General features: G+C 38.6%; 2 protein-coding genes and 1 long non-coding RNA gene across 16 annotated transcripts in view; 1 reads left to right on the forward strand and 2 right to left on the reverse strand.

Moving 5' to 3' along the window:
* LOC127443872 (FRAS1-related extracellular matrix protein 2-like) overlaps positions 1–19,799 on the forward strand; it is a 35,013-nt gene extending 15,214 nt beyond the window's left edge. Inside the window, exons 3-24 of the mRNA XM_051702869.1 lie at positions 912–1,058; positions 1,567–1,797; positions 2,050–2,175; positions 2,464–2,715; positions 5,731–5,880; positions 6,005–6,214; positions 6,412–6,609; positions 7,910–8,074; positions 8,204–8,386; positions 8,560–8,690; positions 10,516–10,674; positions 10,884–11,187; positions 12,172–12,303; positions 12,421–12,752; positions 12,976–13,168; positions 13,400–13,504; positions 14,327–14,454; positions 14,602–14,736; positions 14,890–15,016; positions 15,743–15,930; positions 16,625–16,771; positions 16,869–19,799. Of these exons, the coding sequence (XP_051558829.1) occupies positions 912–1,058; positions 1,567–1,797; positions 2,050–2,175; positions 2,464–2,715; positions 5,731–5,880; positions 6,005–6,214; positions 6,412–6,609; positions 7,910–8,074; positions 8,204–8,386; positions 8,560–8,690; positions 10,516–10,674; positions 10,884–11,187; positions 12,172–12,303; positions 12,421–12,752; positions 12,976–13,168; positions 13,400–13,504; positions 14,327–14,454; positions 14,602–14,736; positions 14,890–15,016; positions 15,743–15,930; positions 16,625–16,771; positions 16,869–17,390 (4,265 nt within the window). The 3' untranslated portion in view covers positions 17,391–19,799. The remainder of the gene's footprint in view (positions 1–911; positions 1,059–1,566; positions 1,798–2,049; positions 2,176–2,463; positions 2,716–5,730; positions 5,881–6,004; positions 6,215–6,411; positions 6,610–7,909; positions 8,075–8,203; positions 8,387–8,559; positions 8,691–10,515; positions 10,675–10,883; positions 11,188–12,171; positions 12,304–12,420; positions 12,753–12,975; positions 13,169–13,399; positions 13,505–14,326; positions 14,455–14,601; positions 14,737–14,889; positions 15,017–15,742; positions 15,931–16,624; positions 16,772–16,868) is intronic.
* LOC127443960 (uncharacterized) lies at positions 11,100–13,536 on the reverse strand. The gene is made up of 3 exons (XR_007897729.1): positions 13,272–13,536; positions 12,964–13,161; positions 11,100–11,220 (listed from the first exon to the last, which is right to left on the reverse strand). It is a non-coding gene; the product is annotated as an uncharacterized LOC127443960 (long non-coding RNA).
* A 165-nt stretch (positions 19,800–19,964) lies between the features above and the next one.
* The window catches only part of LOC127443886 (GRB2-associated-binding protein 1-like), a 121,927-nt gene continuing 116,790 nt past the window's right edge, over positions 19,965–25,101 (reverse strand). For 8 of the 14 annotated variants that reach the window (XM_051702905.1, XM_051702906.1, XM_051702903.1 and 5 more), the window contains 2 exons: positions 24,892–25,035; positions 21,614–21,778 (listed from right to left, as the gene is read on the reverse strand). In XM_051702905.1, the coding sequence (XP_051558865.1) occupies positions 21,620–21,778; positions 24,892–25,035 (303 nt within the window). In that variant the 3' untranslated portion in view covers positions 21,614–21,619. Of the gene's footprint in view, positions 21,779–24,891; positions 25,036–25,101 lie in introns of all 14 variants that reach the window. The other 6 variants (XM_051702908.1, XM_051702904.1, XM_051702912.1 and 3 more) reach the window with 4 other exon arrangements.

The raw sequence follows: 25,101 nt of genomic DNA on the forward strand, positions 1-25,101 counted from the left end.
AAAGTGTTTAGCCGGTTAGGAGTTTTCCTAAAATTTTGCCCAGACAAGCTGTTATGAACCACCAAAACGACTGCAAAAACACCTTCATTTTGGCCAGATTTTGCTCTTAATTAAAACACCCGTTCGTTCTTTGATTTTGTATGAAGTATATTGGGGCCTTTAGGATTGTATCTCTGCTGTGCAGCGTTTAACTCATTAAGACTTTATGCACTTCAGGCATTATTTGTTAAAAACATAGCTGATTCCTTTAAAGTCATCTGAAAAAAGATGACTGGTCACTGAAGTATGTATTTTGTGGTGGAAAAGTGCTGGAAAAATGTGCTGAAATCATTATATATTTTAGGCTATTGTCTCTTGAAATCTGGATTTTTAATCTTGATTTTGGAGCTGGAGGTAAGTCAGGGTCCTCAACAGCATATGTAAGACAAAAGGTCAGGCTGTCTTCTTCATGGTCCCCGCTGATGTTTTCACTGATCATAGTGGTAACCATAGTCTCCGTTTTTTGTGTTATTCTGCACCAAACAAAATACTCCACAACTACTGGAACTTCTTTCACGATTACAATCTGGATTTTTGACACTGACAGGTGGTAGAACTCACTCATCTTTAACATGTTTTATCTAGCAAAACAAGTAGTTAAAAACAGCAGCAAAAGACTGGGTGAATGAGAAATTTGAGAACATAAGAAATTATTGTGTATTGGCTTAATGAGAAAAAAAAAAAAAAAAAAAAAACAGTATTCAGGGGTCAGTATAACAAGAAACCACACAAAGTCATCCAAAACCAAGGATCAAGTTGCACACATTTGGACCCTTTTTCTTAGCTAAAATGTTTATTGAATCATGTTTCCCATATAATCAAATACATACTTTGTCTTTTCCCATTCATTTTGATTTACTCTGTTTGTAAAGGGGGCAACAAACTGAAGCCGCAAATGTTCCGTTTGAACTGGGCCTGGATATCTCTGGAGAGGGAATACTACATAGTAGATGAGGATGCAAAGTTCCTGGAGGTCACCCTCAAACGCCGGGGATACTTGGGAGAGACATCGTTTGTCAGTAAGTATTTTCCAAAGTAGAACGTTACAAAGCAGTTTGTTGAAAAACAACTTACAATTTTAAAATATTTTACTTGTTAAAAAAACAGGACATGTGTGAAGGTTTGATTTGACTGCAAGGTACAATAATGCACCTCTACCCCTCTTTAGGGCAAATCTGAGATCAACTGTGAATTTCATGAACAAGAGTTTCACTGGCTAGTCAAAGTGTTTTTTTAATATACAAAAAAAAATTATTGTATGTTTATAGAGATATGGGAAGTTTATTTGGACCTGTTGCAAGTTGTTAAGTTTGGTATTTTTACAGCCCTGTAACTGTGACTAACAATGCTTTAAATTATATACGGTTTCTTAAAATGTATGGCTGTGAAGTCAGCAGTCATCTTTAAACATTACAGAGCAAACATCTCAAAGCAATTGTCTTCTAAATAATCACTCCATAAACTATTCACCCAATTTGAGCTCATTTTGTAGTTCAAGATCTCTAAGCAGTGTTGTGTATTTTAAAGGCATTGCCACCAAGGATGGCACAGCAAAAAAGGACAAAGACTTTCGTGGCAAAGCTCAAAAACAAATCCAGTTTAACCCTGGCCAAACCACCGCCACCTGGAGGGTCAAGATATTTACTGACCAAGAGTTTGAAACTTCAGAGACTTTCGAAATCCAGCTCTCAGAGCCAGTGATGGCCGTTCTCGAGTACCCTGATATCGCCACGGTGGAGATTGTGGATCCTGGTGATGGTAATTATACCATGATTAATGATTTCCACTTGTACAACATACTGTATATTCCTATAGTATAAATTCAAGAGTGTATGCACCATAGTGGGCTTCTGCGGTGTTTACAAACACTTTAGATGAAGATGCATTTTAGATGTGGCTGATCTTTATATCTTGAAAAAAAGCTTTTACTCAAAGATTTAGTCATGCAAGCTACCTTGTTTTTACTGTATATATGTTCACACCAAAGCACGGGGATTTATCTCTTTTCAGAGTCCACAGTGTTCATCCCTCAGGCAGAATATTATATAGAAGAAGATATAGGAGAACTGCTTGTCCCTGTCCACAGGTCAGGAGATGTGAGCCAAGAACTTATGGTGATCTGTTTTACAACGCAAGGTGAGATCTATGAAACCAAGATGAATTGTCTCAAAATGAACTATTTTTTTACTTTGCTTTATGAAATCATTGCAATCATGTACTTATCTAATGAAAATATTATTTAAATATTGCCTGCCGACTTTTAACTTCTTACTTCTAACTCCTAAGTTACAACTGAAGTCCTTACATGACTGTACATCAACTGTACATCTGGTGTTGACATCCTTCTTTAAACCCACACATTATTTCTAACACTTTAATACTTGAAAGGTCACTTTTATGAAAACAAGCTATGTTTCAATACAGGCAGTGCAATCGGCACCACTCCTAGCACAGTGCTCTCCTATTCTGACTACATCACAAGGCCTGAGGACCACACCAGTGTTCTGCGCTTTGACAAGGATGAGAGGGAGAAGCCGTGTCGCATAATAATAATTGATGACTCCCTCTATGAGGAAGAAGAAAGCTTCAATGTGTCCCTTAGTATGCCTATGGGTGGCCAGGTGGGAGCCAAGTTCCCAAGTGCCAAGGTGGTCATCTTGGCTGATAGTGATGATGGTATGTTGGCTTTCATAAGAACAAATAGCTGAATTATTTAGACTATCATGTGATTATGCTCTTTAACAATACTAACAAAAATGAAATTTGTTCATTGTACATACAGTACCTTTATTCATGTTATTAACTTGAAAGATTATGTTTTTGATAAGTTCTTTTGATAAGTTCAAAAAGTTTTGAAAACAAAGAGTATTTTGCAATTCCATTTGGTGGCTCCAGTGGTGCTTTAAAAAAAAACTTCAGCTTTAAAAAAAGTATCGTAATATGAAGATAGCTGTACTATATATGTTTTCAATGTGCAAAATCAGAATTATGAATATGGGCTGTTCCAGGCCCATTATAGGCAGGGGTGAATAAAAGGGGGATCCATATTGTAGTGCGAGTCCATATTCACTAGTTATTTTTACCAACTATATTCTCTAGTTATTTTCTATAAACTACAAACAAGCCTTTTCATGACCTTAGAATGTAAATAGTATCCTTTCATCCTTATAAAGCCACAAAACTATCTCCTCAGTTTTCTGTGGTTGTTGACAGGTAAAATTTGGGTCTCACCTGTTCTTCCTTTGTAGTTGTTCTCTTTATTGCACTTACTTTGAAAGGAGATGTAGCCATAGAACAATCCATCTTTACTTTGTGGTCATACCACTGTTGTCCCTGGCTGCATGGTAACATGAATAACCCAAAACATGTAGAGGGAGCCAATTGAGGCCCCATGACCTCTTTAACGACCCATAAACCTCAGTGATGGTAGTGAAAGAGTTCTGTGAAGATCCTCTCCATTCAAGTTCAATATTTGTGTGTTTTACTCGAAGGAATCAAGGCACTGTTCAAACAAGAGACATGATTTTGCTGTTACCTTCAAAACTTCACTCAGGTTTTCCCCTTTTGAAGCTTATCCTCAAGATTTTTCCCTTGCTCCAACTTTTGGAACGTAACCCCAAAAGATATTTATGTTTAAACAATGTATGTACATGCCTTGACCTTATTTGTCTGATGAAGCAAGTTAAGATTAATGAACACATTGTAGCTCAGCGTCTTGGTGGGTCTGGAAGGGCCAAATAGTATATTTTTGTCTGGTTGCAGGGGGATGGGGACTCTGCTAGATACACTTGTGTTCTGGATGCCAGCCAGAGTTAGAATCTTTTTGTTGTGTCTCTGACTTGTGCTGTATGGATGTGTCGCATCTCTCATCCTCTTTATGCCCACCACCCCCACCCCCTCAAACTTACTGCTTTCACCCCATCCCTGGAAAGCCCTCTCCCTTCCATGTTTATTTATAATGTGCCAGATAATAACATCAAACACACACAAACAAACACTTAACTGAGCGCATCTTAACTGTGGTATAGTTTACAACTCAACTGTCTGGTTTCACCACTCAGATAGAATGTTGGAAATGATGGTAGAATGATGACAACTCCATGTCTGATGCACTAAAGGGACAGATACAGCCTTGTGTAAGATAGAACATGACTTCACAATGCTATAAACCTCATTGTAGTGCTGGAAATGGCACCTCTCTGCTTCTGATTTGGCTAAGGTGTATAGCCTACAATGGCCACGTTTACAAGCAACCAAATAATCCGTTTAGAATCCGACTGATAGCTCAATCGGAGTGAAAAGCCTTCATGTAAACACAAAAATGATCCGACTGAGCTGGATCCGAATGAAATTTCCATCCGATTGGTGTGGTGTAGACCTAAAATAATTAGATTAAAATAAAAATATTAGCCATGTAAACATTTGAATCCGACTACTTTCTCAACCGTATTCTAAAATACCTTGCACTCATGCACAGAGATGTGGTGTATATGTATGTTTATACATGATACTCTTTGCAGGAACCTACAAAGCATTGACAAAACGCATTATTAAGGGTATGCTCGCACTGAATATTCTGCAGGGCACATATGTTCTTTTATGACATCACATAAAGCAAAAAAGAACGTTGTGTCATTTTAATAGGGACTTTAAGAAGCAGGTGAGGTTACGGCGTTCTGTGTTCCATTGCGTGTACGCGACTTCACTTCCTGTCATCAAAACTATAATTTCTAAAGCATTTCTTCTTTGCCATAGTGACAGTCAATCGTACGTGATGGATTAGGGAAAGTAAACATTAGAATATGTTTTACAAGAGATGATGCAAAGTGAACACAGTAAATAGCCTAAACATCCTCCTCAAAACGTATGTTAAATTACACACGGTAATAGGCTTTGAATAAAAAACCTCAGAAATATCGGTACACCATTAATAATAATATCTAGGTTTTAGACGTAGGCTATTTATATTGTACAAGAGTAGAACTCTTCTTCTGACAGTTATTTAACACTGCAAGCATCCCTTCTCTTGCTGTTTTAAATAGCTACCTTTTTTTTTTTTTATGATTAAATGCTCCGTTCCGCCGTCATTATTGCTTAGTGATTTTTGCGTAGCGTCCCGTCCGCAGATGTTGCTTAAAGTCCCTATTATTTTGTTTCCATTCCACATCTGTAAACTCCTTTAAGGACAACTCTCACCCACCTGTCTTTATTTCATACTCGCATCCAGAGATGCCTACGTTTATATTGGAGGAATGGGCATGAGGCAAATACCCAGTCAGACAGGGTATTAGATGCTGCTTCTTGCAGCGTTGTTTGCCGAGTAGGGTGAGTAACATAAGAAAGCTTTTCTGGCATATTTTTTCAGATATCTCAACAAAGCAAAAACACCAATTATGGACTTTGGTGCCATTCTTACTTTCCCAGCCTTTCTCCTCTTCTTCAGAACGCAACAATTGACGCTCTTCGCAAGTTTTGTTTGGATGCACACGTAAATTAATATTTGTGTCAGATTGCAATGTTTAGAGGACATATCAACAGTACATTCGGAATCTGCAATTTATTCAGATTGACGAAATTTAGTGCATGTAAACATAGCCAATATGTCACAGTTTATATTCTCTTGAAAACTGAAACAACCTGAGTTTGAAAAAAGTTGAGACAGTTTGAAAAAAAAGTTTTCCTCTTGTACAGAGCCATCTTTCTATTTTGGAGAGACTGAGTACACGGTGGATGAGAGTGATGGTTACGTAGAGGTTAAAGTCTGGAGGACTGGCACTGACCTTTCAAAGACAGCTACAATCACAGTCCGTTCCAGGAAGAGTGAACCTTTGTCAGCAGACGGTAAAAAAAAAGAGTCCAAAACAGAATAATTTAAGCAAAATATCATCAGTATTTTTTATGTTTATGGCTTCCCCCATCCTCTCTCTCCTACTCTACCTCTTGTTCTTCTTTGCTTCTTTTCCAGCGGGCCTAGATTATGTGGGAATCAGCCGTAACTTGGATTTTGCTCCAGGTGTGACAATGCAGAATTTCCGTGTGACTATCCTGGATGACTTGGGCCAGCCAGAGCTGGAGGGACCAGAGACCTTTGAGCTGGTGCTCCGTATGCCGATGAACGCAGTTCTTGGGGAGCCTAGCAAGACAGTCATCACTATAAATGACACAGTCACAGATTGTGAGTAATGGATTAAAAATTGTTCTAAAACTTTGGAAAACAATTTCAGTTCATATTTAAAGATCTCATAAGTTTAACCTGAGTAGAGAGTGATAACAGAGGAGATTAAACAGCAGATCATTTGAGTATTAGTGCCAATGATAAATTTCATTCGCAGTTTCAAATGAATGGTACAATTATCTGTTTTGTGCTTGCAGTGCCTAAAGTACAGTTTAGGGAGGCGGAGTACAAGGTGGATGAGGCTGATGGAAAGGTGAGGGCGATGGTGTACCGTAGTGGTGACATCAGTCAGAGGTCCACGGCCCGCTGTTACACTCGCCAGGGATCTGCCCAAGTCATGATGGATTATAATGAGCGACCCAATACTGATGCTTCAATCATTGTGTTCCTACCAGGTCTGTTTGTTGTTTTTTAAACACCTAACTCAAAACCCTATTAAATCAATCTAATTGTTGGTGAATTCTATCCTCCAAAGTACTGTAAATGTTACCTATCATGAATTTTTTTTTTTTTTTGCAGCCTTGAGTAAACAAGTGCACCGGGTTGGGGAGTAACGGAATGCATGTAACAGGATTACATATATAAAATACAAATTATTAGTAACTATATTCCACTACAGTCACAATTTAAATAGTTGGTAATCAGAATACAGTTAAATTCAAAAAGTATTTTGATTACTGAAGAGATTACTCTGCATTTCATTGTATTTGTTTCATTTAATATTTCGTTGTAAAATATTTATCCATATAAATGATGCAATCCAAAGAGCGTTTGAACAGCGGTGCTTCATACAAGCAGAAAGAGACATTTGATGTAAGTTTGGAGTAGCAGAAATAGAAATAAAAATAAAATGTGTAAATTGTCATGTGAACATTTAGCTTTATGTTAAGCTAAAATGCTTTTTTCTAGTCCTTTTACATGCACCAGTTACCAGGCATGATAATTTATTTTATTTATTTTTATCAAGAAAATCCATTTTAGATGTAGTCTAGTAAGACCTTTCTTGATGAACATTTTTGTATTGTTTTTCTGTAAAAATATCTAAAACAAAATCCTTAAAACAAGATCAATTTGCTTAATCTTGTTTTAGAAACAACACTGCATAAGATATTTAGGCTTTTTTTCAGATAATTTATTATTAACTTGTGTTTTGTCTTACTGTACTGGCATTTTTTTTTTTTTTTTAAATGTACCAGTGCTGAAGTAATCCAAAGTATTTAAATTACGTTACTGACCTTGAGTAATCTAACGGAATACGTTACAAATGACATTTTACATAATGTATTCTGTAGTGGAATACATTTTAAAAGTAACCCTCCCAACTCTGCAAGCAAACATAACCAAACCACATTGGCAACCATTATGGCAAGGGTCAGTTATACTATGAAGGCAGATTTTTCCTGAAAGGTTTAAATGTGTTCTTAAGACAAAGGTATTTGTCATGAAGTCAGACTTGGGGGTAGTGGAGCAAGTTGTCATAAAAGGTCAATGTGTATTCAATGTATCCATGTTTATATGCACAACGCAATCTTTTTCTTGGGAAATAATACTAAAAAAAATGTGTTACTGTTTTGTAGCCAAGACCTTAAGGTATGTGGCTATGCAGAAATTGAATTTAAAAACTAAACCTACCCTGAGAAATATTGACTGGATTAAAAAGTGTGACATCGGTCTCCACTATCTGTATGTTTACAGGTGAGATTGAGAAGCCATGTGAAGTGACTTTAGTTGATGACTCAGTTCATGAAGAGGATGAGGAATTCCGGTTGGTTTTGGGCACCCCCAAGAGCAAATCACCATATGGAGCTTCAGTGGGAGAACAGAAAGAGGCTTTGGTCACTGTTACCGACCATAAGGACAGTGAGTATTCTTTTTATTTATAGACCTCATTGACAAGCATCAGTATAAAACCCTAGCTGGGTTTCCTTTACTTGGACCAGTACTTTGATATTAATGTGTACTTGTGCTCTGTGATTAAATTTTTCTCAGAATCAGTCATCAGGTTTGCTGAGATTAAATACAGCATTAGAGAGCCACAAGTTCCTGGAGAGATTGCAGTAGTGAAGATCCCGGTCCTACGTCAGGGTGATACCTCCAAGGTCTCTGTGGTGAGAATTCACACCAAGGATGGCTCTGCAACATCAGGAGAGGACTACAATCCCCTTTCTCAAGGTCAGCAGAAGTGTGAACACATGAAGGCTACAAACAACAAATCTCATTACATGCCATACCAATAGCAGAAATTATTCTAAAACATGTAACAATACTACAGATTGTGTCATTTTTTATAAGCAGAACAGATGGATTACTCCTCTCTGTACTTCTTTGTTTGTATGTCCTTATAGATGTGGAGTTCAAAGAGGGTGAGACAGAGCATGTAGTGGAGATCCAAGTTCTGTATGATGGACAAAGAGAGATCCGTGAGGCTTTCACCGTTCACATGAAGCCTGACGAGTATATGGTGGCTGAGACACAGGTCAGATACCATCATCTCTATAAATAACCCCAGAGACGCCACATCTCACAGTCACACAGACGCACACTAACGTGCCTCTCTTGCTAAAATAGCTAAGCGGCAGCTGCCTCTGTCAGCAAGGGGCAATTACAATATTCAGTCTCTTTCAGAGGAGTATGTGTGATGCAGATGGGTCTCAGTGGACACACTGGCCTATAAAGATAGTTACCCATTGAACATAAACTCAGCAAAAAAGAAACGTCCTCTCACTTTCAACTGCTTTTATTTTCAACAAAATTAACGTGTAAATATTTGCATGAACATAAAAAGATTCAACAACTAAGACATAAACTGAACAAGTTTCACAGACATGTGACTAACAGAAGGGGCACCAGCTGCATTAAGTATTGCAGTGCATTTCCTCCTCATGGACTGCACCAGATTTGCCAGTTCTTGCTGTGAGATGTTACCCCTCTCTTCCACCAAGGAACTTGCAAGTTCCTGGACATTTCTGGGGCGAATGGCTCTAGCCTTCTCCCTCCAATCCAACAGGTCCCAGACGTGCTCAATGGGATTGAGATCCGGGCTCTTTGCTGGCCATGGCAGAACACTGACATTCCTGTCTTGCAGGAAATCACACACAGAACGAGCAGTATGGCTGGTGGCATTGTCATGCTGGAGGGATGAGTCTGCAGGAAGGGTACCACATGAGGGAGGAGGATGTTTTCCCTGTAACGCCCAGCATTGAGATTGCCAGCAATGACAACAAGCTCAGTCCAATGATGCCGTGACACACTGCCCCAGACCATGACAGACCCTCCACCTCCAAATCGATCCCGCTCCAGAGTACAGGCCTCGGTGTAACACTCATTCCTTCGACAATAAACGCGAGTTCGACCATCACCCCTGGTAAGACAAAACCGCGACTCGTCAGTGAAGAGCATTTTTTGCCAGTCCTGTCTTGTCCAGCAAAGGTGGGTTTGTGCCCATAGGTGACCTTGTTGCCGGTGATGTCTGGTAAGGACCTGCCTTACAACAGGCCTACAAGCCCTCAGTCCAGCCTCTCTCAGCCCATTGCGGACAGTCTGAGCACTGATGGAGGGATTGTGCATTCCTGGTGTAACTCGGGCAGTTGTTGCTGCCATCCTGTACCTGTCCCGCAGGTGTGATATTCGGATGTACTGATCCTGTGCAGGTGTTGTTACACGTGGTCTGCCACTGCGAGGATGACTGTCCTTCCTGTTATAGTCCCTCTCATAGTACGGAAATTGCAATTTATTGCCCTGGCAACATCTGCAGTCCTCATGCCTCCATGCACATGCCTAAGGCACGTTCACGCAGATGAGGTGTTTTTCAGAGTCAGTAGAAAGGTCTCTTTAGTGCCCTAAGTTTTTGTAACTGTGACCTTAATTGCCTACCATCTGTAAGCTGTTAGTGTCTTAACGAACGTTCCACAGGTGCATGTTCATTAATTGTTTATGGTTCATTGAACAAGCATGGAAAACATTGTTTAAACCCTTTACGATAAAGAATAAAGTTATTTGGATTTTTACAAAATTATCTTTGAAATACAGTGTCCCGAAAAAGGGACGTTTCTTTTTTTGCTGTGTTTATATACAGCTATGTTTTAAATTTGTTTGTATGGATCTCTAATATTTAGACAGGTAGTATATTGAAATTAAAGGCCCTGAATAAGCAATATCAACATTTTGTTTTAAATGTCTAGAGTGTTTATGTACAACTTGGAAAAAGTAAGTGTTTTTACTGCCTCTTATGTTATCGTAGGATTGCCTAAAATGAGATTGATGGTCTAAATGGTTGCCTTTTCCTCTCCTACTTTCTTCAGATGAGCAAGGCTATTGTGTACATCGAAGAGATGAATAGTGTGGCTGATGTTACCTTCCCAGCTGTGCCTCAGGTGGTGTCATTGCTGTTGTATGATGATACGATTCGGGCTAAGGACAATCCCCACCCTCCAACAGGCTATCCTGTAGTTTGTGTGACAGTAAGTGACACCAACTATGCAGCCCATTTAATTAATCTTTTCATTTGATCTCAGCACATACAGTTAAAGACAACCAGTAGGATTGTCAGGAGACAACAGAATGTCTCCTGACTAGTAATTAAAAGTTTTTAGATTGTTTTTTTTAGTCCCTCATTCTTCCAAAGCACACCAACATTTCTGATTGCCTCCTTGTGTCTATGTTCCATCAGGCCTGCAATCCCAAATACTTCGACTTTGACAAGACTGGTTCCATTTGCTCAGTGGAGAACATCAATGATACAATGACTCAGTACCGCTGGTTGGTTAGTGCCCCCAGCGGGTCGGATGGAGTTACCAGCCCCATGCGTGAAGTGGACACCAACACCTTCTTCACAAACACAAAGTCCATCACACTAGATTCCATCTATTTTCAGGCTGGCTCCAGAGTGCAATGTGCCGCCCGAGCCTTCAACGCCAATGGAGACGCTGGGCTGGAGCTCAGCTCGCCCATTGTGGTCATCAGCAGAGACGAGGGTGAGGCTGATGTCACCACCACAGTTTGGCTTACTGCTCAATGCAACAGAATAATGAATACAAAATTAAAACTTCTTCGGTAGTGTCTTGGAAAATAATTTAAAAGGACATTTGTTTTGATTTTTGTTTGATGATAAAATTTGTAAAAAAATAAATTAAAAAAGATTACAGTTAAAGAGATAAATCACCCAAAAATGAAAATTCTCTCATCATTTACTCACCCTCATGCCATCTCAGAGGTGTATGACTTTATTTCTTCTGCTGAATACAAATGAAGATTTTTAGAAGAATATCGCAGCTCTGTTCATGCAAGTGAATGGTGACCAAAACTTTGAAGCTCAAAAAAGCACATAAAGGCAGCATAAAAGAAATCCATACAACTCCAGTGGTTAAATCCATGTCTTCTGAATCGATATGATAGGTGTGGGTGAGAAAAAGATCAATATTTAAGTCATTTTTTGCTATAAATTCTTCTACCTGCTAAGTAGGTGGCGATATGCACAAAGAATGTGAATCCACAAAAACAAAAGAAGAATGTGAAAGTGAAAGTGGGTATTTATAGTAAAAAAAAGGACTTAAATATTGATCTGTTTCATATATATTGCTTCAGAAGGCATGGATTAAACCACCGGAGTTATATGCATCACTTCTATACTGCCTTTATATGCTTTTTGGACCTTCAAAGTTCTGGCCACCATTCACTTGCATTGTATGAACCTACAGAGCTGAAATATATATATATATATATTATATTATATTATTTTGTGTTTAGCAGAAGAATGAAAGTCATACACATCTGGGATGGCATGAAGGTGAGTAAATGAGAGCATTTTCATTTTTGGTTGAACTATCTGTTTAAGTTAAAAATTAAAAAATTTAAGAAAACCCATACAGGTCTTCCATTAGGCAACACAAGTCACAGCTTACATAGAACAAACACTAATACTTGCGAATTTGATTAGACTTTTTGTCTACTACCTGCAGGTCTTTGTCAGCCTCGTATACCTGGTACGGTGGGTGCTGAACCATTCTCTGCTAAAATTCGTTACACTGGCCCGGATGACCCCGACTATCCTAATGTGATCAAACTCACTGTCACTATGCCCCACATGGATGGTGAGTGACCACTTCCACATCAGTCAATGCAACATTAATTAAGTAAATGTCAAAAATGGCCCGCATATTTTGAGCAATGAACCCTAAATCACATTAATATTTATTTTTTTCCCCCAGGTATGCTGCCTGTTATCTCCACACGTCCCCTCTCTAACTTTGAACTGACACTGAGTCCGGATGGCACACGAGTAGGGAACCACCGCTGCTCTAACCTCCTGGATTTTAATGAAATTCAAACAGCACATGGCTTCATCACTGATGCCACAAAGAACCCAGAAATTATTGGTGAGACTTCACCGTACCAGTACAATGTGGCCATGCGTAGCGCCAATTCCCTTAGATTTTACCGCAACCTCAACCTGGAGGCATGTCTGTGGGAGTTCAGTAGCTACTATGACATGTCAGAACTGCTGAATGACTGTGGGGGATCTATCGGCACAGATGGACAGGTAAGGAGCTGATGAATTACAGTTTGTTAGAAATTAAGTGATATTATTAAGAAAAGCCTCTTAATAAACATCTTAATATAAAGATTAAATATCCTAATCCTATGAAATGTGTTTGAGGGAATTTAAAAACATATGCATCTTTAACTCCTTAAAACACCACTTCCTTACCTTTAAAACTGAGAATTATTTATTTATTTTTTTTCACCTGTACCTGTGTCTGTAGGTGCTGAATCTTGTTCAGTCCTATGTAACCCTGCGCGTCCCTCTGTTTGTGTCTTACGTCTTCCACTCTCCTGTTGCTGTTGGCGGCTGGCAACATTTTGACCTGCGGTCTGAGCTACGGCTTACCTTTGTGTATGACACTGCCATATTATGGCAAGATGGTATTGGAAGCCCACCGGAAGCTGAGCTGCAAGGTAGTATATAAAAAAAATCTGCAAGTATTAGAAACCCTGCTGTAACAACTAGTACAGTAATGCATCAGAAAAGTACTTGTGAATTCAAGTATTTTATACATACAGATTAGTGTACAGACAGCTCCACCACAACTTTTATAAAATTTCCTATAAGCATAAACCTGCAACCGTAAGCACAATCTGCTGGGACATCTCTGATGTTGTTGTTATTTGTGCACTCATCTTTTATAGGTGCCATGTATCCCACCAGCATGAGGATCAATGAAGAAGGCCGTCTTGTTGTGAACTTCAAGACAGAGGCTCGATTCAGGGGACAGTTTGTTATGTCTCACCCAGGTAAAAAACAGTGCCAACCCGCATCTGATGCTATTCTTCTCACCACAATTGTACAGAGCAATTATCTGAGTTACCATAGACTTTGTCAGTTCGAACCAGTCTGGCCATTCTCTGTTAACTTCTCTCATCAACAAGGCATTTCTGTCCACAGAACTGCCAGTCACTGGATGTTTTTTGTTTCCGGTAAATTCTAGAGACTGTTGTGCATGAAATTCCCAGGAGATCAGCAGTTACAGAAATATTCAAACCAGCCCATCTTCTTCTACTTTCTACCACTTTCTGCTACTTATATCAACAACAGAAAACAGCACATTTAGAATAGTAAAATATTTAGGAGAGCATTGTTTAGAACCATACTGACCTTATTGTAATGCAATATATAGCACTTGAATATATATAGTTTACACAGAGAAATTAAACTAGACATGGATTAAAGAGAAAATGTTTAATAACAGTTCATGTCTTCAAAGGTTACATCACATGGTTACAATTTAGATTAAATACTTACATATTGGATATATGAAACATATAGATGAAACCAGTATGCATACTACCTGAGCGAAGAAGACAGAAAGAGTGAGAAAGGGTGGATAGAGATACCATTGAAAGCTGGAGTCTGGCCTGATGGCTGGTAACCCAGCTGCCCAAGAGCAGAGAGAAGAGAGATGAGCGAGCCAGAGAAAAAGAGGAAGAGCACAAGTTACAAACCTTTTTTTTATCCTTTCCTTGACCATGTGACCAGATCCAGATCAGATACATTTGAATGAACCAATTAGCAGACCACAGAGTAAACACACAGTTTTTATGTGTTTTGGCTTTCAGGAACCACTTTGTCCTCTATTATAATCTCAGCTGACCACTCTGACCTCACGTTCACTCTTTCCCTGGTCAGAACCGAACCAACTTACAACCAGCCCATGCAACAATGGAGCTTCATTTCTGACTTTGCTGTAAGTGTATTTCCAACATTCAGAAATTGTCAGTCATAATGGTTATATATAAAAACGTATACAAAATGTTTTATAATTAGATTAGATTTTATGAATATAAAAAACAAGAAGATAAACCAAGTGTGTGTGTTTTTGTGTGGGCATTAGGTGAGGGACTACTCTGGCACCTACACTGTAAAGCTGATTCCATGCATTGCTTCACCTAATGGAGAATTCAGCATTCCCCCGGTGTGTCATCCGAGAGAACCCCTCACCTTTGACATGGACATTCGCTTCCAGCAGGTTCGTTACAGGCCCCTCATCGGCCGCTTCACGGGAAACTGCAGATTACATATTTATTACTGATTCAAGTAGCAAAACGTACTGATAAAATATTAAGATATCAATGTAATATAGCATTACAATGTAATCATCTGAAATTGTGCTGTTTCTCAGGTGAGTGACCCTGTAGCAGCAGAGTTTAGTTTGAACACTCAGATGGTCCTGCTTTCAAAGAAGGAGCTGTGGCTTTCTGATGGCTCCATGGGCTTTGGAGAGGGCACTGACACCGCATTTGCTGAGGGTAATAATACTAGACATTCATGTCCAAATAATATGAATAGATATAAATGATGTATTTTACTATTATTATTTAATACTTATATATGAGCACTAAATACTACAATTCATTTATATTCACCTACAGAATATTATATGCTTATATGCTTTAAGGGTCACTATTAATTCATGAAGATTACTAGATTGTAGGGATGGGCACGAGTACTGGAGTATTTGGAAGTGACAGCAATGATTGATCATGAAAATGATTGATAATGATCATGCATGACGTGACTTTTCACTAAATTCCAAAGTCAGTGACAGCTACACACAAATGTGTCACAGGGAGGCCTTATTTTTAATTTTGAGATTGATTATGTCATGATTTTCGGTGGTACCTTGCGGTCTGAATCATCACAGCAACACGCTCCAACACAGTGCACACTGACTTTCAGTCCGGGGCAGAGACAGCGCTCAACACTCTGGTCAAAACAACCGTGATTTGCAAATACATGTTTCAGCCAGACATCGCTAAAACAGTGGTGCTCACTAATTAAGATAATGACGGTAACCTTAAGGAAGAGCAGAGAGATACGCTTTCTGAGCATTCTTTTATTGAGTTTTTACATAAATGACGAGTACTTGAGTAATCACATTACTTGAGTCCTCGAGAAGACAAAATGACCAAAATGCCCATCCCTACTAGATTGAGCTGGTAACTGAAAGCTGATCCCTTTTGGTTCCACTCTAGGTTCTAAAATCTATGGGCGTGTGATGGTGGACCCAGTGCAGAACCTGGGGGACTCTTTCTCTTGCAGTATAGAGAAGGTGTTCCTCTGTACAGGCACTGATGGCTATGTACCAAAGTACAATCCAACCAATAAAGAGTATGGATGTCTGGCAGATGCTTCATCACTGCTTTACAGGCTCAAGATCTTGGTATGTGATTTGTTTTAACCTCATGTTTGACAACTCAGAATACAATTTTTTAAAGTATTATAACAAATCTAACAAGTTAGTAGGTAGGGTCATAAGAGGACTAGATCTGCTTATGCTGCTGTTGCTGTACAGCATGAACGAAGAACTAACAATACACAGACGTGCTATGTCAAACACATAGGACATGATTCTGCACAATCAGACATACATAACTCATGCTGTAACAAGCATGTATGACATGGTGCTGCACAAATAGACAAACATACAATCCCCATGAAGCGGACTTATACCTGTGGTGCTGGGGGGAGGAGGGTTTTAGTGAGAAAACTCTCGTAGTGTGCTGAAATAAATCTGGCTTAACTGCAAACAACTAAAGCAATTTGCATGCTAGACAAGAGGGTGTACGCTAATTGATTGGTTTACAGATTACACGTCAAAGGACTAATCAACACGCACCATGTAAGCCAAGTTGCTTACAAATTACTAAAGCAATCTGCATGTTAGACAAAGAGGGTGTACGCTAATTGATTGGTTTACTGATTACATGTCAAAGGACCAATTAACCCGCACCATGTAAGCCGAGTGGCTTACAAATTACATGTCCAAAGGACCTAAAAGCTTGCGCCATGTAGAGTATCATGACTAAACTTCATTTAAAGTTATTTACATACACACGTCATTCTTTCAACTTTAGGACAAAGCCCAGCCAGAAACCCAGGCCACCTCCTTTGGAAATGTACAGTTTGATGCCACCCTGGCTTTGGACACACCAGGAGCCCTGCCTTTAGTCCGACAACCTGGATCAGATGGCTTCACCCTGTCATCATCTCCTCTTTTTCAGGTCAGAGATTCGCCAGTCTTTTAAAAATCATTGTGAAGCCCATAGTGAAACATGGTTTTCCAGAATCTTCAACCTTGTTATCTCTCTGATTCTTTAGGTTGCTGCTGGCCGTGAATGGTTCATCCACACCATCTACACCGTCCGCTCTAGAGAGAATGCCAATCGTGGTAAAAGAAGCCTTGAGTACCACCATGGCTTGTCCTCCATCCTATCTGACCCCGGCACACGTAGTCGACGTGCAGTGCCTGACTCAGAGGCTTTGGACATTAGTGCCGAGAACAACCGAGGCACCAACATCCAGCATATTGCCCTGGACCGCTCTAACCGACTCCAGGTGAGCCAGCCATGGGGTCGCGAAACCTACCAAGAGCACCCTCTGGTGGAGGGGAGCCTGGTTAAGGGGCCTAGTTCAGTTTACCCTCTTCCCGCTGGCATGTCCACATTGCTGGGGGTGGCTGGGCTTATCCTGCTGGTATGTCTGGTGGTTGTGCTGGTGATTCTCTTACTGCAGCGCAAGAGGAAAGAGAAAAAGTATCCACCTTATTCCGCTTCCTCCTGCACAGCATACAGCAGGGAGGCCACGGGCATGAGGCACAACAGGGACAGCTCTGAGGTTTAAACAGCCCCTCTTTCCGAAAACCTTCCCTGTTCATTAAGACATTCATGCCTAAACTAACTTTCACCATGGTGCTTTCCTCCCAAGAAGCAAAGCAGCTGAGGTTGTGACAGATTGATTCAATGAGAGACAACCATGCTGGGATTTGAAGCCTTAGTTAAAATGACACCATCCAATGTGTGGCTCTCATGTAGGGTTCCACAGCTTCTGCCAAGTTATAATTAACATCTTAATTGTGAACTGCTAGATTGTTCATCCAGTCAGAAATAAACACATCTTGACTCCAAGACAAGTAGAAGCTCTCATATAACCTGGCCAAACCAAGGGAGGTTGCTTGTTGCATATTCCCAAAGATTAAGTTTGAGCTTTGCAGTACTAATGTTACAGCATGCTCCCAATGGCTCCCACAGTAAACATGCTCAGACAAACAGAGTAAATCTGTGCTTTGCTGTTAACTCTTGCTCAGCTTGTGGCAAACTCAGATTATATGAAAATATAACATTAGCACAACTTGTCTGCATTATACATAATTCAACCCAACAAATTTATAAAATGTTTAAGTAAAAACTAAATGTTACATAGTAAACAAGAATGGCATGAATGACCCGAATTGGCCATCAGAAGCCTAAACCGGAAGTCTTAGGCAAATAGATCTTTGTCAGGATTATTGAGTATAGTTTTTTGTTTGTCTGTTTTATTTTCATTCAATGCATAAACTTCTTTATCTGAGTGTGTGCAAGCGTTTCAGTAAACAAATGGATGCAGGAACTGGCTTCTTCAAACATTTATGTAATAAATGTATCTATTTTTATATGTTCCATGACATGAACTGCTATTTAAGAGCAAAGATCAGTGTTCCCCGATGACTGATGTGTCGTTATGCAAAGCGAGTTAAATGATGTTTAATATAATTAATTCATAACTATTCAGAATGTACTTATTTTTATAAACATTTCAGGACGTTAAAATGTGGTTCAGAATCACATATAATTGTGTGTACATAGCTGCCTACTCTACTGTCAACAAAAGGTATCAGTACACCCTGATAAAACTTGAAAAGTTGTGAACCACACATATCAAGCATTGTTACATAGTAAATGTTTCTTTCATGTTAAATAATTCAGTACAGATTTACAAAATTAAGCAAAGGATGTTGAATGTGCTAATTATACTTTGACTAACGTGGTTTAATTTTTTGGCTTATTACCTGGCGATACCTTTTTTCAGTTTATTGTTTAATGTCAGTCATTGTTTATTGTACAACTGTTAGTTCCGGTCATCTAATTTGATTGAACAAATGGTGTTCCAAGTGTGCTTATTTTTAGTTTAACAGCATTGGGACGCTTCACTGTGTCAATCAGGTTGACTGAGTTCACAGTGTTCCACACAGGCTGCCAGACTGTGCATTGCTCTGCTTTGGCTACTTTTGGAACCATTTTCATTACAAGAGCAAACATTTAAATATAACTGTCCATCATGTGTCAAAAATGCAAGTTAACTGATATTAACTTTTTGTTTATACTGTTTTATAAAAGCAATAATCACACTCATCAACTCTTGCTTGTGTGATATTGCTAAAACATATTACAATTTAATTGCCAGACCAACATCGTCCAAACACAGTCAGATAACAATCATAAAACATACTCTTGTACATAAAATGTACAATGATCCTACAGCCAAGAGACTGGAAATAATATATTACAGTTTTTTTTTTTTTTAATGAAAAGATTCTGTTACTTGTTTATTATAAAGTGCCTCTGAGGTGTTTAAAAGATAAAATGCATACATCTATAACCTGTGATGAAATTTTAGTTGAATTTCTGCCACTAACCTTTCTGTGACATGATTAGCTGCTCCATCTAGTGTGCTTCACATGCAACACGTTCCAAACTGCATTAGGAAAGAAGCTGATTCCAATCGAGGCTCACCTACAGGGACAGAAAGATTTTTAAAGGGCTGTTTACAAATACAGCGACTTCAAGGTCAATCATTTTCAATGAAAGTTGTCAAAATGAGCGACCAAGATTGATGGTGTTGTGACCAAGTTGAGCAAAATTTTGCTTTATGCAACTGAGCAGTGATATGCAGCAACTCCCAATGGGAGTGCAGACAGTGATTTACCACCTGATATGGTTGTATACTGCAGTCAAGTAGTAACGCCTACCGGCGACCAACAGACTTGGTGACCTCTAGCGACCTAATCTTTGTGTGTGAACACCCTTTGATAGGATAGCTGCTGAACACTACCAAAATGAAAACCGTTGACCTTCCAATCATCAGAACTGAAATAAAGCGATACTTTTGTCAAGAAAAGCTGTGAGCTTCAATAATCGTATATGCCAGAGCTTCCATTCAGAAACAGGTAGGGTGAAGATTAGACTACCCTGACTATCTACAGCATTGGTTTATTTTAAAGATATCACAAGGAAGTCATGAGAGGACACCATTTGTGTTGCAATATTAACCATTAACTTCTTATTCTGGTAATAAAAAACTTCAGCTCTGAAAAACTCTACAAAGACATCACAATTAAAAAAAAAAAAAAAAAAAAAAAAAAAAATCCATTTCTTTTCTTTTTTTATTGAGTTTATTTTAAAATGTACACTTATTTTGGATTCATTAAAAAAAGATATAAAGCATCAGGGTCTGGGGGCTCGTAAAAGAAAAAGAAAAAATGAGTAGGAGGGAAACAATAGAGGCACAGCTTTGAATCAAGAGGACATGCTTGAAAAGTCTGTATAGATATATACAGCTAAAGCCACCAAAGGTGTCGTGACACATTAACTGTGTCTTATTGGCTTAAGAATGGTAGTTAGTAGAGCTATTTTTTACATACAGAGTAATCTGATGTGTTCTGACATGAGCTAAAAATGACTGAACAGATCATATTTACAACATTCAAAACAAGTTGCAATGGTAAGGCAATTAGTCTCAAAGAGCTGTGGAACTCCATCTGCAATAAATTATCAAAGTGGCAATAAAATGGACTGATGCACCAGTCACACAGAGAATTCAGAATCAAAATAAAATTCCCTAAACTACTTTACCGGCTATTCCCACCTCTGTGAAGGCATCTTATAAAGCCTATAAAGTCTTGCATCGTAAGCATTTTCAAAAGGTTTCTATGAGAACATGTGAACTGCAACACTAAAGATATTATCCATAGCTGCAAAATAAAATAAAGGAATTTGTGTTAAACTTTTCAGTGAGTACCTGACCGCTTTTGTAAATGGATACCTTGCATTGAAGAAAAAAAAAAAACAACTAAAAAACACACACACAACAAAAATCCAGAGAAATTATCTTCTCTTTTAAATCTAATCACAGTTCCTGATTCCAACATTAACATTTCATAGTTTCTGATACCATCTTAGACTGTGTAGACTTCTATCCTGCAGAATCCACACCTTAGCCTTAACATACAAGATATCAGATACAAATAAAGGACACTTTTTCATGTACATAACACTTTATACAGTCTGTCTGCTGTCTTAAATGCAAATGAAATTTAAAACAAACACTTTCACCTAAGTAGAAGCTCTCTGAACTTGGCATGCCTTCTTAAAAATGCAGCAATCCTGCGTGAGATACCGCGCAATGTTCCAACGCCCATCTAATGTGTTTACATTAAAAAACAAAACAAAAAAACAGCGCAGACGAATGTAAAAACGTGTTTTGTGTGAACGGCCCCTAAGGCTCTTAAAAAGTATTCTAAGAAATTCACCATGGCGGTTTTGTGAACATCTTAAATAAAAAAAATAACCTTGAGGATCAGTCAAACAGCCAAATACAGACCTGATGCACCCCAAGTTCATGGAATATTGTGCTTTAACACCACAATGGAGGGAAAAGACATCCAAAGTCTGAGTGTGGGGGGGGTAGTGTGTATCCGTATTGTATGAATAATGCTGCTCTGTAAGCATATTTTTCATTTTCAAGGCTCGGCAAGTCCTTCAGCTCCTGTGCAGAGTACAGTCCATCCTACTGTCAGCTTATACATGAGGTTACCTCATATCAGCTCTCCCCTGCATGGGTGCTGTCATCTAGCAGGAAGCAGTGTAAACAAGCTGATCTGGGAGCTGTAACCTAGGCGCTGTCACACAGCTGTATCTAAAATCAAACCTGGAGGCACAAAAGAGGAGGCTGGAGGTTCCGACTGTGTGCAGTGTCCTCCACTCCTCAGCCTACCGCGAGTCCTGATCAAGCAGAGAGGAGGAAAGAGATGTGTGTCATTTGGCCCCTTTGGTTGTGGTGTCTGTCTCCGTCGACTGCCGTCCATCACTCCAGGCCTCACGTGTGCTCTTCAGAGCTTGCGTTCGATGCTGATCCACCACCACGTAGTCAACTCGCTCATCTGACGCTGAAACACCAGTCCCGTTACTCTTCTTCTGCAAGGTGGAGAAATGGGAGACAGCAGTTAAAAGAGAGAAAAATATTAGAAGTCTCACCCTCTATGTCTCATAACAACAGATTTATTTGGATAATTGACTAATCATCAATTAAGTCATTGTATAATTATCTCATGTTACGTCCCACAAGATCAAACAGGTATTCGACAACAAAAATTGGTTTCAGCCCTATCTCGTAGACTTTTGTTTTTGTACCTTCTTTGTTACACGGAGTTCTGAGTACAATACTTTTACAGGTAGTTAAAGGCAAGATTAAATCAGCCAAAATGTTTAACATTGTGCAACCCCTCGTCCTTCTGTGTGGACATTGTGTTTTGGCTTCACTATATGCAACGCATAATTTAAATTAATTTAAACCAACTGATCTCAGTTCAGACAACTCTGGGCTGTCAGTAAAGGGTTAAACTTTCGATGCACAGAGTGATGTGACAAAACAACATGGCACTGACCACAGCGGAGACTGTCTTTTGGAGAAGTGCCGACAAAACTACATCTAGTAAAAAACCTAATTAAGTTTTTACATTGAAACCTGTTTAAGTTTCATCCAATGTCATTTTAAAGATCCGAACGATTTATCACAAAACGGCATGCTGTTAAACACAATGACCAGTATAGTGGACAATAGTGCTAGTTTTTCATTAGAAATCCTGTATTTACTGTGCAGTTTCACACTGAGAAAAAAAACTGTTTCTTTCAGAGGCTTTATATGGAGTTAGGATGAAAATAAGGTACATTTTGAACTGTTCTGAGACCAGTGCAGACAGACAGCACACTGGAGTTAAGTACTTTGAATCAGAATTATTTATCCTAATTTCTTATCGGTAAAATGCTTCAACATTGGCTATCACTTGCTTGTTTGACAGTGCAAAGACAGAACATTGAGATTTTGTTGCCAAAGTAGAAAAAAACATTTTAACATAAAAGTCAAATCAAGTCAAATCATTTTTCTTTGTATAGTTTTTTATTTGTGCCTTTCGCAATACACATTGTTCCAAGGCAGCTTTACAGAAAATAAGCTGTAAAGTCTGTAATGTCTCAAAAGCATGAATAACCAACACTCCTGGAAACATAATAAACAATTTGATTAAAAACAAATCTGACTTTCTATTAACCTTGTTCCTGAACGTGGAAGTGTTCCACGATTTGTCTGTTTTCAATTTCCGATCTCCAGTGTTTTCACCCGTATCAGCATATATTCTTAGCAGGTAAAGTATTACATTTGCAGCAATTGAAAAGAAAAAACAAACAAACAAACAAACATGTGGCACTATAGTGCCGATACTTCACAGAGTCGAGATCACCTCACCTGCGTATGTAGATGATATGAAGCGATGGTCTGAGGTTAGTTACTTTTATATCATTAACTATATTATGTTGGGAGATGTGCAGAACTTTCTTTGGAGTCCTGAGCACATAAATTCCATGTGGGCTACTCATAGGCAGAGGAATAGTAAGGCAGAGGGATAGGGATAGTAACTGGATGTAAGAAGTAATGTTCCAATATCTCAAGAAACAGCTGACCAGGATTTTAAACAGCTGCCACTCACTAGTCTCTAGAGAGTTTGCAGAATATGATGGAATAAACAATGAACATCCACTGACAGTCTGTTCTTTGGGCTAATACACCTTGTTAATAAGAGACGCCACAGAATGACCCCATTCAATCAAGCTGGGAGAAATGCATGTTTCATTCCTGCTAGCTAACAGAAGGCTAGAGTAGACATATAATCATAAGGGCTGGGGGTAATAACATTGGTGTCGGTATGTATTATGGCCCCGTTGTTACGCCTGTCAGCTTTAGATAGAAAAAGTGTGTCCGACTAACAGTGATTAAAACCACACACAAGCAAGTCTCTCCATATCATTTTATTTTAGGGGTGCACCGATCGGGAAAGTTTATGCCAAAACGATCATGTTTTAACACTATGATCAGTCGATACCGATCCATTCATCGATATTTATTCCAAGAGTCCCTTGCCACACATTTTTTTTTTTTTTTAACAAGCATTAAAAGTATGTGTCTGATTTCTTGTTAAAATTAGTGCTGTCAGTCGATACATTTTTTTAAATTGCGATTAATCACATTTTTCATAGTTAATCGCGATTAATTGCATATTTTGAAAGTGTTGAAATTTTACTCTTAAATATACTTCTTTTCCTGTCAAAATGCATTTATTTCCTTTTTAGGAAAGAAAACAAAACAATATGTAACAATATAATGCTTCATTAACATTTTCCAAACAAAGCCTTTCACAGTATAAAGATAGAAATGCACTAAAATAGTACCAATTCAAGTACCATTAAACGTTTCCCAAAGTCTAAGTGGGAGTTTGACTAATTGAAAGAACTAGTCTCCCCATAGGTTGCATATTCATTGCAATGGGCATTAAATCTCTTGAAACTCTCATCCTCCACAACTGGTAACTATTTAACAGCATGGGGGTTTGGAATCTCACACACTGGAGATACTTTAAAAAAAATACAGAGATAAATCCAATACTAGCTCCAAACTGGATCATACTAAATCATCCTAAAGTTAGTATGATTTTTACATTAAGTACATTATTATAATTTGTTTACCCTCTTTTCTGTTTTTTTTTTTTTTTTTTTTTTTTAAATAAAGTTAAAAGGGTTAGGGGGTTACACAAATCACTAATAATTGAGCATTTTCAAGAAGAGGTCTCAGTTTTGTTATTGAAGGTTAGTAGCAATAATAAATTATTACAGTTATTGTGAGGGACACACGTCTCTGTTGAGCTTTGTTTACAGCTTCTTTTACCTCTCCGTATCTAACGGTACAATGATATGGTAGAGTTACTGCAATTACTCTTGAAAATGGACACATTACAATTCATACACATTAAATATTAATTTTTATAAACCTGCATAAACATCTGAAACAGCATGTCCTATCTGAATTTGTGAAGTCGCGAAAGCTTTTTGAGAATTTTCCTGCCACAGCATATGAGAGGAAAGAGGTTTTATTTGTTTCTTCAAAATCAATATTTTTTTTTGGCATTCTGCATTACAAGTCAGATAAAATAAATGGAATAAATTCTGAGTAAAGGTGTAGCCAGCAGTTGTAAACATACATTTATTCCTACCTTCCGAGGAGGAGTCGATGATTTCCCAGGGTCCAAATCTAGATCCAGATACTCCACCTGCTTGTCTCCTTTGGGCTTCACCATGGGACTGCCACCTCCATCAGCATTCATTGGTGCACCTAGCTTCATGTTCTGAGACACCAGCAAAAAAACAAAACAAATGTTAATCAAAAAGACACGATGATGTGAATAAATAAG

This window comes from Myxocyprinus asiaticus, chromosome 7 (assembly GCF_019703515.2).
Source record: "Myxocyprinus asiaticus isolate MX2 ecotype Aquarium Trade chromosome 7, UBuf_Myxa_2, whole genome shotgun sequence".
Taxonomy (NCBI): domain Eukaryota; kingdom Metazoa; phylum Chordata; class Actinopteri; order Cypriniformes; family Catostomidae; genus Myxocyprinus; species Myxocyprinus asiaticus.